At 42.6% G+C, this 18,299-nt stretch overlaps 1 protein-coding gene across 4 annotated transcripts in view; it reads right to left on the bottom strand.

The window, feature by feature from the left end:
• Positions 1-18,299, bottom strand: part of LOC126268092 (uncharacterized) — a 92,365-nt gene that overhangs the window by 41,771 nt on the left and 32,295 nt on the right. For all 4 annotated transcript variants that reach the window (XM_049973599.1, XM_049973598.1, XM_049973600.1 and 1 more), the window contains exons 4-7: positions 14,378-14,474; positions 14,129-14,278; positions 13,545-13,704; positions 13,274-13,436 (exon numbers count right to left, since the gene is read on the bottom strand). In XM_049973599.1, the coding sequence (XP_049829556.1) occupies positions 13,274-13,436; positions 13,545-13,704; positions 14,129-14,278; positions 14,378-14,474 (570 nt within the window). The remainder of the gene's footprint in view (positions 1-13,273; positions 13,437-13,544; positions 13,705-14,128; positions 14,279-14,377; positions 14,475-18,299) is intronic.

Raw genomic sequence — 18,299 nt, 5'->3', positions numbered from 1 at the left:
TATCTATTTTTATTCTCTCGTTTACCGATATGTTAAATATATGTAATGTAGATGAGTTTCAGCCGATTTTGAGTTGGCTGCTAACTCATATCCAGCTACATTTCTTCTGTGAATTAATGTCTATTGTTCAACTTGAGTTTGTGTTTAAGTGATAGTGTTCTGTGTGATTTTTATGAGAAGCTGAAAATGGATGAGGCTGAAGAGGCTTATACACCTTTTCAGATTCAACTTACAAGTGCTTTGTCAATGTCAGTTCTTGTAGTCAGTGGAGGTCATTCTAAATACCAAGCAATTCCCACTGTGTAAAGCACTATTCAACTTCATACCAATAAGACTCCATTGAAGTATACCACCGTTGAGCAACATACTCTGCCATTAAGTTGGTGTACTAGTCTTGTTCATACAAGCTGTTTGGTGGTCAGGCTTGCATAAATAAAGGCACAGTCATCACAGTGTATTAATGTCTAAGCATGAAGCTAAATGTTAAATCAGTGAAAAAAATGCTACGATTGGAGCACAAAAAATGTGACTATGTTTCTGTTTGTTTAAAATAGAAAACTGACTGAAAACTACGAGTACTGGCTGCTTCATTCTATCTTTCTCAGCACCTTTGAAAATTTTCCCAATGATTTTGGCATGCAAACATATTCACTCTTTTTTTAACAGGCAACTCACCACCTCTACCTCATACAAAATCCCCTAACCGTAACTTACTCCTCCTTGGTGTTGCGATTAGAAATTTGCATTTGCTTCAGTACTACAACACGATCTGCCCATATGATAACAGTATGTATGCAGCATCTTTCTCAGTGCTGCATCACTTTGTAATCTATGTTTTTACCTCACACCAGATTTTACGATGTATTGTACATGAACAAGTGTGGTAATGAGCCTCTACATCTCTGAAATGGAAGATATGAAGAAAATTTTCAAGGCTGTTCGAGATCAATATCTTAGGAATACATCGTAAAAATTACACCCATTTGCTGTGCATAGCCATCTCAAAATCTGCACCCAAAAAACAAGTTTTTGGAGTGTTTCTCAGTAATGGATGGGCAGATGGCTTTTCTAGATAAATGTCTAGAGAATATACAGTTAAAATTTGAGCAATTTTCTGTGGTTATTTATTATTAAGATCTCTCCTCATATCGTATTGTACATGTAGACATAAGGTAACTGAACCACTATATCTTGAAAATGGATACAGATGTCAAGAAAATTTTCAAAGATTGTTTCAGATCAGGATCTTAGGAATATATCATAAAAATTTCAGCAATTTGCTGGCATAGCTGCCTTGGAATCCTTGTCTAAGTTTTGGTCCACTGGTGATTGTGAAAATATAGCAAAAAACACTTTTTGTGGTTTTCTGGGGAACCACCCATGAATTAATGGTGCTTCCTTTCATCATCCTTGTCACTGACTGGGGTGATAATATCACTTAACCAGTGATAAGTGAGAAATGAGGCCAAGTCTTTCTAAACACGACAAGTAATGAAATTTCCAATATTGGTTTTCAGAAATATTTGGCCATTTCATCCGAATATGTTGTGATTTCAGGTATTGTTGTTATGGTGGTATCTGAGAGCACAGCCATTGTTTTTAAATGCATATTAGATTTCACATATATACTACCTTATGAAGACATTATGTTTACATGTGACCCAACTTACAGAAGATTAAATCCGAATGTCAGAAACCAATTTTCACTGTTGTATTTGCATGTTAAGACCTGAAGTAGTTTTGCTAGATTGGTCAAATATGGCACCTGAAATCAGTTGCTCCGATTTCAGATTTAGTCAGTGAAATGCATGTATCTCATCAGTTTAATATTACAGGTATATAACTGAATTTCTGTTTAACATTTCTATTTCTCCTTCTGTGCACAGAAAGTCACTCAATCCAAATTGGCTGAAAATTTTTTGAAGACATGTTATAACCTGACAACCAAAGCATATCTCAAAAAGAGTTGGTTGTTAATACAGGAGGAAAAAATCGATTCTGGAAGTGGAAATTGGACACCAAGACCTGTATTTACAGAATCGTTATTGGGGTGCTGACATGACCAACCAGAAGCAGTATTGGGAAACTGGTTCATGAAATCCAATTCTGGCAGCATTCTGTAAACATAGTGAATATTCCTCCTCCTCTTGCTTCCAAACATGCTGACTGTCAGTTGCTCTCATATTGGCTTCAGTGAACCAAGAGCCTTTCGTTCTCATCATACCTCACAAAGAATGTTGAAAACACTGCTCTACTAAACATGAAAGTGTGACACTGGCCCCTGTCTAGACTTGTCACATCCTGCAGAAATGTATAATATTGAGTATTTGTCCAATTTTAAAGTCCGTTCAATCCCACCTACAAAGGAACTCATTCAAAATGCAGTTTAAACATGGTAGATGTTCATAAAAAGCCAAGGTATGCAATAACATTCACACAGTTGGCAGTACGACAAAATTTACTGCCCACTAACTGTTTCCCTTCCTACATTCATCGTAGTTCTCAGCCAAACTGGTGGTACTGTTTTGCTCTAACCCTTCCAAATTCTCCACAATAAATCTGGATGTGAACTCACTTGCCATAGCGTCACATGTAAATGTAAGATGATCCCCCTCTTAATCTATTACGTAATGTAAAAATATATCTAAAAACAAAGATGATGAAACTTACCAAACGATAGCGTTGGTATGTTGATAGAGACACTAACAAACACACACACAAATTTCAAGCTTTCGCAACCCACGGTTGATTCATCAGGAAAGAGGGAAGGAGAGGGAAAAAAGACAGGATGTGGGTTTTAAGGAAGAGGGAAAGGAATCATTCCAATGCCGGGAGCGGAAAGACTTACTTTAGAGGGAATAAAGGACAGGTACGCGCGCACGCACACACACACGCACACACACCCCGCACGCATACAGACACAAGCAGACATATGTAAAGGCAAAGAGTTTGGGCAGAGATGTCAGTCGAGGTAAAAGTACAGAGGCCTCTGTACTGTACTTCCACCTCAACTGACATCTCTGCCCAAACTCTATGCCTTTACATATGTCTGCTTGTGTCTGTATACGTGCGGATGAATGTGTGTGTGTGTGTGTGTGTGTGTGTGTGTGTGTGTGTGTGTGTGTGTGAGTGTGTGTGTGTGACCGCGCACTAGCGAGTTGCAAAAGCTTGAAATTTGGGTGTGTTTGTGTTTGTTAGTGTGTCTATCAACATACCAATGCTTTCGTTTGGTAAGGTACATCATCTTTGATTTTAGATATATTTTTCCCACTTAGAATGTTTCCCTCTATTATATACACAATGTAAAAACATTGACAACACCAACAATTGTTTAATCCGGAAAATTTAAGACAACTCCTTATTTTTTTTAATGGCAAATATGGGAAAAACTTTCATCTTATAATCAAATAAATACGGTAACACATAAAATTATCCTTTGTCATTTCCTTCCCCAACAATTGCAATAAGGCAGACATTTAGTAAACTTTGTACAAATGGTGTGAATATTTCACACTTCACATAACTTGCCTGTACAGCATGCGAAACTGAATTAATGTGCTTTGTACATTAAGAACCCTTTATACAAGTCATTTTCTTCTGGACTGTCATCATAGCATTGACAAAATTTGAGAAAAAGACATCATTTCATTAGGCTGTCTTCTAAACTTGCACTTGATTCAGAACATATCACCCTCGTCTCATAATACAGAAAATGCACATCATTTGTAATTTATGAATCATGGGCTCCATGTGGTTCCCAAGTCGTGCAGTGACCGTAAACCATAAAGATACCAAATATGCAGCAACTAGTCACAAAATCATGTTTTATTTATTCACTTTTGCAAATCAATTTCAAATGATTAACAGCTATCATCGGTGCTTTCAAACAATATGTGCCCTAAGCAGTAATACTGTCTAAAGCAGAGGTGAAACAAAAGTCATATGTTTGACCTCTGCTTAAGACAGTATTACTACTTAGGGCACATATTGGTTGAAAGCACCGATGATAGCTGTTAATCAGTTGAAAGTGTTTTGCAAAAGTGAATAAATAAAACATGACTTTGCGACTCGTTGCTGCATATTTGGTAATTTCATGTGTAATTGTGTGCAACGTGGACATCGAAGTCCATGATCTCACGACACACAGCTATGAAACAGATCTACACACAGCTGTTCAGGGCACTGTCTAAACTGTCCTTTACACAGATTGTGAAATAAATATTTCACACATGACTTCTACCCACCTCAGTACAAGTAAAATAATGGTGACTAAAAGTACAGTACTGTCATATCAGCTACCCCTCAAGTACAAAGACACATAACAATGCTAGAATGTAGGAAGATTAGTACACATACATGTTGCAGGTGACAAAAGAACACACTACTTTCTTTCTAGAGGACCTACATCACAGCATAGTGAAGAAGAAATATTTAAGAAGTAGCAAATAGACAGAGCCGAAAAAGTTCCCTTTCATGCTTCTCTACACAATTTAAGTTCAGTGGAGTGCAGTTCCATCAATCTGCCAGTCTCTAATATGAAAGACATTCAGTAATTGAAGAGACAAATTCATGTAGAATTTACCTTATCCTCCTTGCAATACAGATTTGGCTCGCTCTAATTTCAATTTGTTTACTCTACTCAAGAAGACATTATGTGGAAATAAAGTTACACGACAACGAGTTGGTCAAAGAATTTATGGATAAGTAGCTCAAACAACAAGACAAAGACTTCTTTGCATCATGTATAAAAAAGCTAGTACTTCATTGGGAAATTGTGTTAATGGCAGGGGTTAAGTTAAAAAGTAGTAAATGTCTCATTTTGTAAAAATAAGCAGTATTTTTTTCTTCATATTGCATCAATGACAGCAAAATTACACACAAAATTTGGCACATGTTACACCAATGTGAAATTGTCACTAAATCCAAATATATTTCTCTTTTCTTGTGAGCCAAGATATTCAAAGGAATTTTTATTTTTTTGCGTAACGTTCCAATGAGTGTATGTTTACAATCTGTGGCAAGTTTTCTAGCAATAATGTAGCCTGCTATCCAATTCTCAAGGGTAATACTCCTAGTTCCCTTTACTGGTTCAGACACTGGCAGCTATGTTACTCACTTTGAAGAAAGCTCCACTTTGTTGCCCCACACATACTTCCAAATTATGTATATAGTATGTTTCTGCATCTGCAAATTGTTTGTTTGTTTTGTTTTGTTTTAGGGTGCAAAAAACAACTGGGGTCATACGCACCCCAGTCAAAACCACAGAACACAAACACAGAGAGGAGAAAAATGACTATACATCAGTCCCAATGGACAGAATAGGAGACAGCTAAAAACAGGCAGGTGGAAAAAGGCTAAAAAACCACCATGCAAAAGTGGAGGTCCAAAACTAAAAATTAAATGACCTTTGCCATATTGCTTCAGCAAATAAAAAGTACAACACGGTAGACAGCCCGCGCATCATTCGCTGAAATGATTGATAAATTAGGCAGCAAACCCAACTTGTAAGGTAATTTCTTTTTTTTTTTTTTAAAAAAAAAAAAAATAGGCGTTCCAGCAGGATGTGGGAACAGTTAAAATATGGGCGCAATGCATTCAAAGTGGTGGGATAGCACCACTGGGCAAATTACTATGGCTAAAAAGGCAGTGCCCAATACGTAGCCGAGTTAAAATAATCTCCTCCCAGCAGGAGGGCCCAGAGGTGGTCAGTGCCAGGAGAGGCTTAATATGCTGAAGCTTATTCCCTTGAAGGGAGGACCATTGGCTGTGCCAAAGGAACACCACCTACTGACAGACGGTAATGCAGAGATCATCGGAGGGAATGTAAGTACTCATGGACTGAGGTCCAAGGACTGCAGCCTTGGCAGCAGCATCAGCAGCCTTGTTTCCTAGCAGACTGACATGACCACGGACCCACAGAAACTCGACATTGGCTACACAAAGAGTGAGCAAATGACAGTTTTCCTGGAGCCGCTGCACTAAGGGATGAGCAGTGTACAGCGCACAGAGACTTTGGAGGGTGCTGAGCGAGTCTGAGCAGAGGACACAATTGGGAAGGCTGTGTCGCCTAATTTACTACGTGGCTCCATACAAGGCGAAAAGCTCAGTTGTAAAGACGGAGAATGTGCCAGAAGCTTATATAGAAAGATATGGGTGCCAATGACGAAGGCACACCCGACCCCACGGTCAGTCCGAGAGCCATCAGTTTATATCGCAAAGTTCCATGCGAAGGTCATTAAAACTGAAGGCGGTAGACCGAGGCTGGAGTAGTGTCGTTAGGAAGTGAATGAAGGCCAAGGTTAACATGGGCCACTTCACGAAGCCAAGGTGAAAAGTTCACACCCACTGGGAAGGTTGGTAGCGTCAATTTAAGCCGCAGTAGCAAGTGGTGAAAGTGGACTCCAGGAGGTGACAGAGAAGAGGGACACGCCCCATACCAATGATCAAAGGAATCATCAAACAAGGAGGCATAGGAAGGGTGGCCACACATGGCTGACAAATGGCATGCATACCTGCTGAGGAGAAAGTCACGATAGTAGGGCAATGGTAGTTCAGCAGCTTCAGCAGACAGACTCAACCGGGCTGGTGTAAAAGGCGCCCACTGCCAAACGGATGCAATGATGATGGATAGCGTTGAGATCACATAAAAAGGATGGGTGTGCAGATCCATAAACAAAGCACCCGTAGTCGTTTCAAACAGACAAGGGACCAGTACAAACGGAGGAGGGTGGTTCGATTGGCACACCGGGAAGTACCATTGATGAGACGTAGGACACTGAGGGACAGCCAACAGCGGGCTGCCAGGTAAGACACATGGGACGACCAAGAGAGTTTCCTACTGACCACGGGCCCCACGAATTTTGTAGTGTCAATGAACAGAAGGGCAGCAGACCAAAGATGGAGAAATGGTGGGAGAAACCATTTGCGCTGCCATAAATTCATACAGACGGTTTTGTCAAGGGAAAAGCGAAATCCATTGTCAATGTTCCAGGAATGAAGACGATCAAGACTGTTGAAGACACCACTCAGTGAGACAGGTTCATGGAGAACTGCAATAGATGGCAAAAACATCGAGAAAATGGGAGCTGGAGATGCCCGGTGGAAGACAGGCCACTATAGGGTTAATGGCGATAGTAAACAGGACGACGGTCAGGACAGAACCCTGAGCACACCATTTTCCTAGATAAAGGTGGCCAAAAAGGCAGAACTCACACTCACCTTTAAAACTCTGTCTTGTAAAAATGGCTGAAAAAAACAGGGCAGGAACCCATGGAAGCCCCACGTGTAAAGAGCACGGATGATACCAGTTCTCCAGCAGGTGTTGTAGGCCTCCTCCAAATTGAAAAACAAGGCCACAGTCTGGGATTTTCGCAGAAAACCATTCACGACATAGGTTGACAAAGTGACGAGTCGGTCGACTGCATAACGCTGCGCTCGAAATCTACACTGTGCATTTGTTAGTAAATGGCGAGACTCGAGCTACCACACCAGCCAGGCATGAATCATATGTTCCGTCACCTTGCAAACACAGCTGGTAAGAGAGATGGGGCAGAAGCTAGAAGTAAGGTTTTTGTCCCTACCGGGCTTAGGTATAGGTATGATGGTGGCTCCATGCCAGCATCCAGGAAATGTGCCCAAAGCCCGGAAGCAGTTGTACATGTTAAGCAGAAAGTGCTTGCTCGCAAGAGAGAGCTTCTGCAACATCTGAATATGGATGGCATCTGATCCTAAGGGGGAATTGGGATGAACTGAGAGCATGATCTAGCTCCTTCATAATAAAGGCAGCATTGTACCACTCATGATTTGGAGAAGGGTATCGCCCAAGCCTCCACTCGTTTCCAATGGATGAAGCTGGGGTGATAGTGGGAAGAGCTCGAAAATTCCGCAAAATGGTGGCCCAAGGTGTTGGAGATAGCAATAGGGTCCTAAATGACATCGTCAGCTACTGTCAGGCCAGAAATTGGGGAATGGATCTTGGTTCCAGAGAGCCATTGGAGGTTGGCCCACATGACAGAGGAAGGTGTGGAACTGTTAAAAGAACTAGTGAATGAAATCCAGCTAGCTCTTTTGTTATCCCGAAGAACTTGACGATACTTTGGATGCATCTGTTTATAATTAATGCAGTTTTCCAGCATACGGTGGCAGTTAAAAGTGCAAAGAGCACGTCTCCATGTACGAACTGCGTCGTGACATGCCTCAATCAACCAAGGGGCTGGGACAGGATGTAGTAAAGAGAAAATGCGAGGAATGGAACGTTCTTCAGCAGTAAGGATAACATTGATGAGATAGTCCACCTGGTCATCACAACTGGGATAGAAGTTAGCAGACAGAGAGCACACTGGAAACGGTCACTCAAGTAGGCGTCAGAAAGAACAGACCACTCAAGACGATGGTCAAGCTAGGCAGAGCAAAAGGATAGGTCCAAATGGGAATAAGTGTGCGAGGAGTCTGAAAGGAAAGTGGGTGCTCCAGTGTTAAGGCAGAAGAGGTTAAGTTCTTTAAGAAGATCAGCCAAGAGGGCACCTCTCTGATAGGTCCTAGGAGAACCACATCTACATCTACATTTATACTCCGCAAGTCACCCAACGGTGTGTGGAGGAGGGCACCTTACATGCCACTGTCATTACCACCATTTCCTGTTCCAGTCGCATATGGTTCGCAGGAAGAATGACTGCCGGAAAGCCTTAGTGCATGCTCGAATCTCTCTAATTTTAGATTCGTCATCTCCTCGGGTGGTATAAGTAGGGGGAAGTAATATATTCAACACCTCATCCAGAAATGTACCCTCTCGAATCCTGGACAGCAAGCTACACTGCGATGCAGAGCATCTCTCTTGCAGAGTCTGCCACTTAAGTTTGCTAAACATCTCCGTAATGCTATCATGCTTACCAAATAACCCTGTGACGAAACTTGCCGCCCTTCTTTGGGTCTTCTCTATCTCCTCTGTCAACCCGACCTGGTACGGATCCCATACTGATGAGCAATACTCAAGTATAGGTCGAACGAGTGTTTTGTAAGCCATCTACTTTGTTGATGGACTACATTTTCTAAGGACTCTCTCAATAAATCTCAACCTAGCACCCGCCTTACCAACAATTAATGTTATATGATCATTCCATTTCAAATCATTCCGTACGCATACCCCCAGATATTTTATAGAAGTAACTGCTAACAGTGTTTGTTCTGCTATCATATAATCATACAACAAAGGACCCTCCTTTCTATGTATTGGCAATACATTACATTTGTCTATGTTAAGGGTCAGTTGCCACTCCCTGCACCAAGTGCCTATCCGCTGCAGATCTTCCTGCATTTTGCTGCAGTTTTCTAATGCTGCAACTTCTCTGTATACTACAGCATCATCCGTGAAAAGCTGCATGGAACTTCCGACACTATCTACTAGGTCTTTTATATATATTGTGAAAATATAACACTCTCCTGTGGGGAGGTTACTTTAACATCTGTAGACGTCTCTCCATTGAGAACAACATGCTATGTTCTGTTTGCTAAAAACTCTTCAATCCAGCCACATAGCTGGTCTGACACTATGTAGGCTCTCACTTTGTTCATCAGGTGACAGTGCGGAACTGTACCTAACACCTTCTGGAAGTCAAGGAAATGGCATCTACCTGGGAGCCTGTATCTAACCACAAAGGGGATGATGAGCATTAAAGTCACCGCGTAGCAAAAACAGAGGGGGTGTGGGGGTAGTTTTCCTTTGAGCTGAAAGAAGTCTGCCCTGGTGAAAATGAATGACGGAGGGACATAAATGGTACAGAGGGAAAAAGTCAGGCAGGGAAGGAAAAGAAGAACAATGGATTGACTATGAAGATCATTCCATATGAGCAGCATGACGTCCCCATGAGATGGTGGAATACTGAGCTCGAGGGGGGCGGGGGGTGTTGTCAAAACGAGTCGGTAAGTAATGTGAAAGCTCAAAGTAGCCATGAGGGCACAATTTCGTTTCCTTAAGGCAGAGTACAAGGGCATGCTGTGTTGCTAAAAGCAGCCATAAATCCTCTTTGTGGGACCAAAGGTCGTGAACATTCCATTGGAGGATAGTCATGAGGGGAAGAGATTTAGGGGTGGCCGCTGAGTGACAATCGGTGTCGAGTCACTACTACAAGGCACCGAAGCAGGAGAATCCTGTTTTCCATGGGGTCCACAGAAGCATCGGCATGCTGGTGCAGTCGATCTGCAGAGTCCAATGCTGAAAAACGGTTGGTGGTGCGCACCGGCGAGACAGAGGCCAGCCAGGCTAAGGAACCACGTGGACACCATCAAGCAGGATCTTCGAGTTGGCGAAGGAGATGACCGTGGACTTCTTCGAGCCGTTCTGGTTAGAGTAAAGCTTGGGTGCTGTTTGGGTGGAGGGACAGAAGAAGTCTTCACGGGAGTACTCCTTCTGTCCTTTCCTGCCTGCTGGTTTTGTAGTGGGTGGTTTCTCCCCTTGAGGTGAGAGTTTGACAATTTCTTGCACAGCAGGATGGGGGGGGGGGCGGCGATGCTACCTTGACACTGGGCGATCTCACAACCTCAGGGCCGAATTAGAGGTCGCATGTCTGCATGGTCATGTCCTTCATGGAGCTAGGGGTAACAAGAACAGAACTATAGGTGCCAGATGGAAGAACACAGGGTTTGCGACTAGCCAGTAATTTGTGAGCTACTGGGTAAGGCACTTTTTCCTTTACCCAAATCTCTTGAACAGCCTGCTCATCTAGATACATGGGACAATCCCAGGAGGAGGCTGCATGGCCACCATTGCATTTGATACAACGGGAGAAGGAGGTGGACATTCGCCCTTGTGTGCATCCCTGCCACAGGTTACGCATTTGGCTGGGTGTCGACAAGAAGTTCAAGTGTGGTTGAAATGATGATACTGGCAGCAGTGCATCTGATTCGGAATGTACGGCCGGACTGTGATAATTTCAAAGCCTGCTTTGATCTTGGACGGCAGCACCACCCTATAAAAGTGAGGAAAAGAGTGCAGGTGGGCACCAAGGAGGAACAGACATTTTTCATTACACAATAGACGGCAATGACAAGATTGTATTTCAGCGTCAGTTAGACCATCAAGCAGTTTGGTGTAAATTACACTACGGGAAGAATTAGAAGTTCTATGTGCCTTGACACGAACAGGGTAGCTGTGGAGAAGCGAGGCAGCAAGCAGTTGTGTTTGACAATCAGAAGCCGTCTGCTAAAGCAAAGTGCCATTCCGTAAACGAGAGCAGGATTTCACAGGGCCAGCAATTGCATCAACACCTTTCTGGGTAATAAACGGATTGACCGTGGGCAAAGGACTGACTGTCTTCAGTACGTGAGACCACAAGGAACCGCGGTGCAGCGGGAAAGGTCTTCGAATCAGTAGCCCCATTACGTTTACGCTTCTTAGAAGTCAATGGGGAGGATGATTGACTCATGGTGAGGAAATCCCTCATGATAGCCAGCGTCTCCGATGGCGCGCTCCTTCCAACTGGGGGCCTCTTTCACAAAGGGGCACATCTGCCTTAGGTGATTGTTCACACTTGAGGTCACACCTCCCAAACACCTGACGCAGGGACCAATCGGCAATTTGGGAAGGTTACCACTGAGGCAATCACTCCTCCCTGGACCTGGCCTGTACCAGGGGGTACATGCGAATCCTACCTGTCGACCCAGGGCTACGAATTACGTGTTACCCAGTCACCTGTACAGGGAGGAAGAAGAAAAAAAGAGGATCCCCAAATGTCAAAGCGGAGGAATGAGAGGAGGAGGGAAACAGAGAAAGGAAAATGGAACCAAAATCAAAGTTGAGACTGTTCACACATCAGCGACAGAATGCAGGACATTCCCAATAATACCCCAGACGTTTTCCCCAAGGGAGGGGAAAAATAGCAAGAGGATAGACAGGCAGCATGGAAGGGAAAAAGTGCTGCAAAGGCTGGCACCCCGTGGTAGCCAAGCACGAACCCGCCAAAGAGTGGCGAGCGCCCTGGGAGCTTCATCTGCAATGATAAATATTTTGATTTCAAACTTTCCAGGTTTTGAAGAAATGAACATTATGAAAGCACAAATTCCCCAGAAAGATAGTAACATTTCATCCACTGTTAGGTGTTCGCATGTCGTGTAATACCTCATACAATTTTTAGAGAATCGTTCTGTAACATCATGTACAGGGGCCAACTTATAACTCTTTATGTTCCTATCTTGAGTGAATACAGTTTTATGTAATCAAATCCATCTGAAATGAAAATAAAATCTTTGCAGTGACATGCCAGGCAGGAAGATTTCTGTTCCAATGCCATAAAAGTCCCAACATTCTTCCATATTTATTTGCCTCCATGAAGAATGTCAGAAATTTAAAAAAGACCCAAAAATTCCTTGAACCTTTTTTTCCCCAAGTTTCTTGCAGTATTTAGGTCACTTTTATAAGAGGTTTTACTTTATCTATCTACATATTTGTGCTCTCTGTAATCAAATTGAGCAAATCATCAGTGAACAGTTTCCAGGCCTCGACAAGTGTGTTTGCATTCCTGGCTTCCCCACTGACATCGGGCAAGTGCATAATTATATTGTGAGATCTGGTATGGACATTTTGATTGGGGACATTTTTCAGCTGGTTAGTTTGTCCAAGTCTCAACAAATAGCAAAATGATGATTCACTGCAGGAGGGACTAGAACCAACCACATTAGTTGACAGAGAATCTCAATTAGTATTAGTGCCGGCACTTATGTTGTTGATGGGAATAACTAAGATATGTCTTCACTGTCCAGCTGTTTGTTGCTCATTTCACTTCCTCTCTCGTGACCACTTTCAGGAACAAAATCAGGATCTACATCCAAATCTTTATTAACACTTTCTAATAACTATTTTTCAATTTCTTTCTCAATTAGTGAACACTGCCAATCAACAATCAACTGGTGAATAAAGAGGAATGACGAAGCAAGCACATGCCTTTAGAAACCTTAACTGGATGCTACAATGAATGGCTTATTCCAAGTAGTGTACTCCTCTGGATATTTTTAAAAAAAAAAATCTCGCATGGGTGTGAGAGACACAACCCATCAGTACTAGAGTTAATTATTGAATGTCCCTCGTATTTACCAAGAAGATACATAGCAACTAGCATTATCATTGCTGGCCCCCACTTTCTCCCCTTCTGATAATGATTCTTCAGTCTCCCTCTACTTCTGAGTTCTGACAAAGTCCTGTCATAAATAACAAGCATCAGTACATAATGTTTACTATATAAATGTCTATTGATCTCAACTGATCATACTTGTAATTACTTACCTTTTTTTGTTTGAGAATGCACTCGTTGGTACATCTAATAATTTCCGTTTCTTAGTAGATTTCATTACTGGTGTGGAGAAATCTGGTGTTGAACTAATAAGATCATTCTCATCAACATCTGGCGAAATTCGTCCAACCATTTTCTTGAAACCATTTATCACCCCTGTTGACACATATATAATATAATAGTTGATTAGCTATGAACTATCAACTTTATTTCAACACAAGATCAGTCCACTATAAATTGACACAGTGTACAATTTCTTCTTACTTGTAAATGAATTACTTCGACGTTTTTTCTTTTTCTTTGTTTTAGGACCTTCTTCCCCATTCATCCCCAACATTTCTGTACCATCATGGGGCACAGAAGTCAGCTGGCAGTAAATGTGATCTGGCAATAAACCAATTTCAGAAGCATTCTCAAGCAGGGTCTGGAAGTATACAGTAAGCACACTGAAAAATAGTTCTCTTAATCATCATGTCAAAAGCAGAGATTGGTTATAAGAATAGAAAGAAAATACTTTATCCACGAGAAACTGATAGTACAGATGAGGTAGAGGAGAAGGGAGTAGGAGCGCAGTGGAAGGAGAGGACAAGACTGCCATGGCAGTGACAATGGAACGAGAAAGAGGAGCAGCAATATCAATATTTTCTCCATTGAATGAAATGTGTAGGAGTCTGTAAGTCATCCCCACTAATCCTTTTCCTGTTCACTGTCAAATTTATAACAAAAGAAAAAAAGAACAGTAATAGTAATAGGAAAGAAAGAGAATATAGTGCAAGATTTATTTCAGCAGGTAACATTAAAAATATTGTGTGGAAAATGGAGCACCAACTGACTGAATTCAAACTGACCTCAACAATACTGACGTGGTACCCCAACCTTGTTCCTGTATTGGTAATCATCTTTTCATCCACTGGCATAATAGAAGGTGTCAAAATAATAGCCAGATTTCTTGTATCCATTTTGTTCAGTTCAGACTGTGATGCAACTCTCTGAAAGAACTAAAAATTCAAAGCAGTCAGCAGAAATCTGACTTCTGTCCACCTGTGACAGAGAGCCTAGAGGAGTTTGTAGAAATCACTGTATAGTATTTAACTTACCTGCATTATGTATTCTAGTGAAGCGAGATGTACTGCTGGTAGAAGCAAACATGTTAGAAGAACTGCCTCTACTTTCATTTCTTTTAACAGCAAGCAACTGAAAGTTTTGAAAACATGCATACAACTCACAGAAATGACATAAGCATCAGAAGATAAATAACCTAAACATCTTGCAGTTACAAACACCTTTTTGAAAAGCTTAGCACTCTCAGGCAAACGAGAACGAAGTACTTTAATTCAGACAATACCTCATTTGAGACAAAATACCATTTAGTATCAAAAAATTAAAACTGATGAAAAATACAAGAACTAGTTTGACGGGGACATGGAGACTGGGCAAGATATACAGAGGGGGAGGGGACAACGCCAAATATATAGAGGCGGGGCTGAGGAGTGGGAGGGCACCGGGTGGGGCGGGGCTGAGGAGCGGGAGGGCACCGGGCGGGGCGGGGCTGAGGAGCGGGAGGGCACCGGGCGGGGCGGGGCTGAGGAGCGGGAGGGCACCGGGCGGGGCGGGGCTGAGGAGCGGGAGGGCACCGGGCGGGGCGGGGCTGAGGAGCGGGAGGGCACCGGGCGGGGCGGGGCTGAGGAGCGGGAGGGCACCGGGCGGGGCAGGGCTGAGGAGCGGGAGGGCACCGGGGGGTGGGGGGATGGCATGGAACATTCAATAATGCTGTTTATACTTCTGGGTCATCTGCTGCCACCAACATACTGCCTGAGCAGTTTGTATCTATTGTGTCTGAGGGTCCAGTGAGATCTAGGTCCTCAGCGGACGCCAGAATCTCCATCTCATCCCCAGGCACAGAACTTGTATGTAGCGGTGGTGTGGGAGCCACTGCAATTTCCTTGGTCTTAGGGGTCTTCTTTTTTGACTTTTCCCACTGTTTCTTGGGTTTATGTGGCTGGGGTGGCTTCACTGATTCAGTATCCGGGACTGAGGAGGATCATGAAGTCCTACGACCAGCTGCTTTTGGGCACTTCAGCCACTAGGGGATGTCATCTTTCCACTAGCAGAAACCTGGGAAGGGGGTGAACCAAGGGATCCCTTCCTGGAGAGAGGAGCCAAAGAAAATTTCCGCTTCTCCAGCTGGTATGTGGGGTCTGGAGTCTCCGATGGTTGGGGGGCAGTGCTCCTGAGGTAGGCAGTGTGGGAGCAACAGGGAGGTATGTGCCGCCCACCATCAAGGAGCCAGGTGTAGTCTTCTGGCTCAGAGCTGACTGAAAATTGCAGAACTGATGGGGCTACAGCTGTTGTCGCAGCGGCGGCGTATAAGGTGGTCATAGCCATAGGATGTAGGTGCTCATACTTTCTCTTAGCCTCAGTATATGTCAGTCGGTCCAGGGTCTTGTATTCCTTGATTTTCCTCTCTTTCTGTAAAATCCTGCAGTCTGTCAAGGAAGGTGAATGATGCTCACTGCAGTACATCCACAATCTCGACATGTGACGCTGGAAGCGCAGCGGGAAGACATATGGCCGAACTTCCAGCACTTAAAGCACCACATCAGGGGAGGGATGTAAGGGTTGACATCACAGCGGTGGACCACAATCCTGACCTTCGTGGGTAAGGTGTCACCCTCGAAGGCCAAGACAAAGGCACCAGTGGCAACTTGATTATCCCTCTGACCCTGATGGAAGCGCCACACGAATAAACACCTCGCCACTCAAAATTGGAACGCAGCTCATCGTCAGACTACAAAAGAAGGTCCCTGTGGAATATACAGGGTGTATCTGTGGACAAGAATACAATTTTTCCGTGCTAAATGACAAGATACTTTCCTTCGTAGCAGTAAAACTTATCAATCCTCTGAAGGGTTAAGGTTTTTAATGCAGCAGCTTGAAATTCCTGGCACATTAGTAAACGATTGCGAGCGGGGATGAAAAAAATTATAGGTAGCCACAAGTACGCTGCATATTTTCATATTACAAAAGTATAAATTCGAATTCCACCAAATTCGGCAAGTTACTTTTTGAAGCATTGAAATCGAGTTTGCGATGCGCTTTTGTAAGTCAATTATAATGCCACGTGATCTCGCCAGCTAATGAAAGCAGGTATTCAGAGCATACAACGTGTGATGTAGACATGTCAACAGCAATGTTACTGTTAAATAGCGCGAACACACAAGCAGGAAAAGTTAATGGTTTAAATTAATATGCAAGTGTGGCTGCAAGGGAAGCTACAATTTTGCATATAATACTGGTCTCTAAGATCAATTAGCCACCAGAAAAGCTAAAGTTTCACATATAAATTGGTCTTTTTCTAGGAGTGTCCAAGAGCATAGGAATTTCGTAAACCATACTAAAACACCCAATTCTGCTTAAAGTGTAGATTTGTATGTTCAGATTCACAATGAAGTAGGTACCAACCTGAAATTAAGTTTTTCAGTGCGGTTTTCGGGATGTAAATTTTCAATACTGCGTATCTCGTGTTTGGTTTCTTATTATCGTGGCATTGAATGAAATAAAGACTTGCACCTGGAGGCCGAACTTCCCGGAATAGGGGCCTCCCGGCCAACAATGCCATACACTAATTTCATTTTATTGATAGTGCCTTACGTGACAAAAGAAGAAAATGTGCACTTGTAATCCGGCAAACAGTTGAAACTAGTCAGTAGTATGGAACAAAACACTTCGTTTCAAATAAATGGATTGCCTCAGAGGTAAAGATTAACAACAACTCAATTTCTTTAGCAAACCCTCGAAAATAACTTCACCATTCTGCAAGGCGATTAATGCTTGACTCTTAAAAACCTGGAATTAAAATAAAACCAAAAAACTGAAACAAATAATGTATTTTAGCCTTCCATAATTATGTGATTTATTTTATCTATGAATCTACAAAACCTATGAATAGATGGCTTCCGGCCACAGAAATCAGTTTTGTTTTCATTTTATGTGAGCTCTGTAATCAAAGTGGAAACAGCAAAATAATTAAATGTAAACACTGCGCCCCAGAAAAATTTTCTGGGTAGCATCTGGCTGCTTGCTACAACCACACTTCCAAGTAGCCAGAAGTGGGAGAATGTACTGTTCATACATGACTGGCATCTTCTCTAACTAAGCTAATGTAAACAATTGTGAGCAGTTTGCAAGCAGTTTGCTGTTATGAAGTATTGCATAGTCTTTCATCCTAATGCATTTAACACATTTTGTTGTTGGCAGACGTTTGTGGGTGCAGTTTGTTTTCTTGTAAATAGCGCATTTCCTTTGCAACCTAAGTTTTACTTCATTTTTCTCCCGTTCATGTTTTATTGCTGCAATAGAATTCTGCAGTAGCAAGGTAGAGTAACATTATTTGTTAGACTATCAGTTGTTAGCAATCAAAATTACAAAAATTTAATTGAAAACTAAAATTCTGAAAAATTCCCAGAGTTCTAAAAAATTCCCGTGTTTTTCCCGGTTTTCTTCCGGATGAAAAAATTCCCTCGTTTTTCCCGGATCTCCTGGTGCGTATACACCCTGAATATAATACCCTCACCATATTTAAGCTCTTATGTGGCATGATGGTAACAGAAACATCCCCCAACTTGTTACAAGCGAGTAAAGCCTGTGACTGGACAGAGGATGCTGGTTTTATGAAGACTGGCCCAGAGCGCATTTTGGACAAGCCCTCCACCTCCCCAAACTTGTCCTCTAAATGCTCTACAAAAAACTATGGTTTCATCGAAACAAAGGAGTCTCCATTAGTTCTTGTACATATGAGGTACCACGGTGAATAAGGTTTGCTGCCATCCTTAGCATGCGTTCTTCCCATGGTGTGGCCAGGGAGGGGAAAGATCTAGGGTTGTACTTTCTTGCACTGTACTGAGACTTGGGACACTTACTGACTGCTGGTGTCTGATAACCAGCAAGTGATGACATGGTATGCTTCATCACGTGTCATCTGCCCTGATTCCATCCACTCTGACCAGGGGCCCTCTTCAT

This window comes from Schistocerca gregaria, chromosome 4 (assembly GCF_023897955.1).
Source record: "Schistocerca gregaria isolate iqSchGreg1 chromosome 4, iqSchGreg1.2, whole genome shotgun sequence".
Classification (NCBI taxonomy): Eukaryota; Metazoa; Arthropoda; class Insecta; order Orthoptera; family Acrididae; genus Schistocerca; species Schistocerca gregaria.
This window is presented reverse-complemented; position numbering and strand designations above follow the sequence as displayed.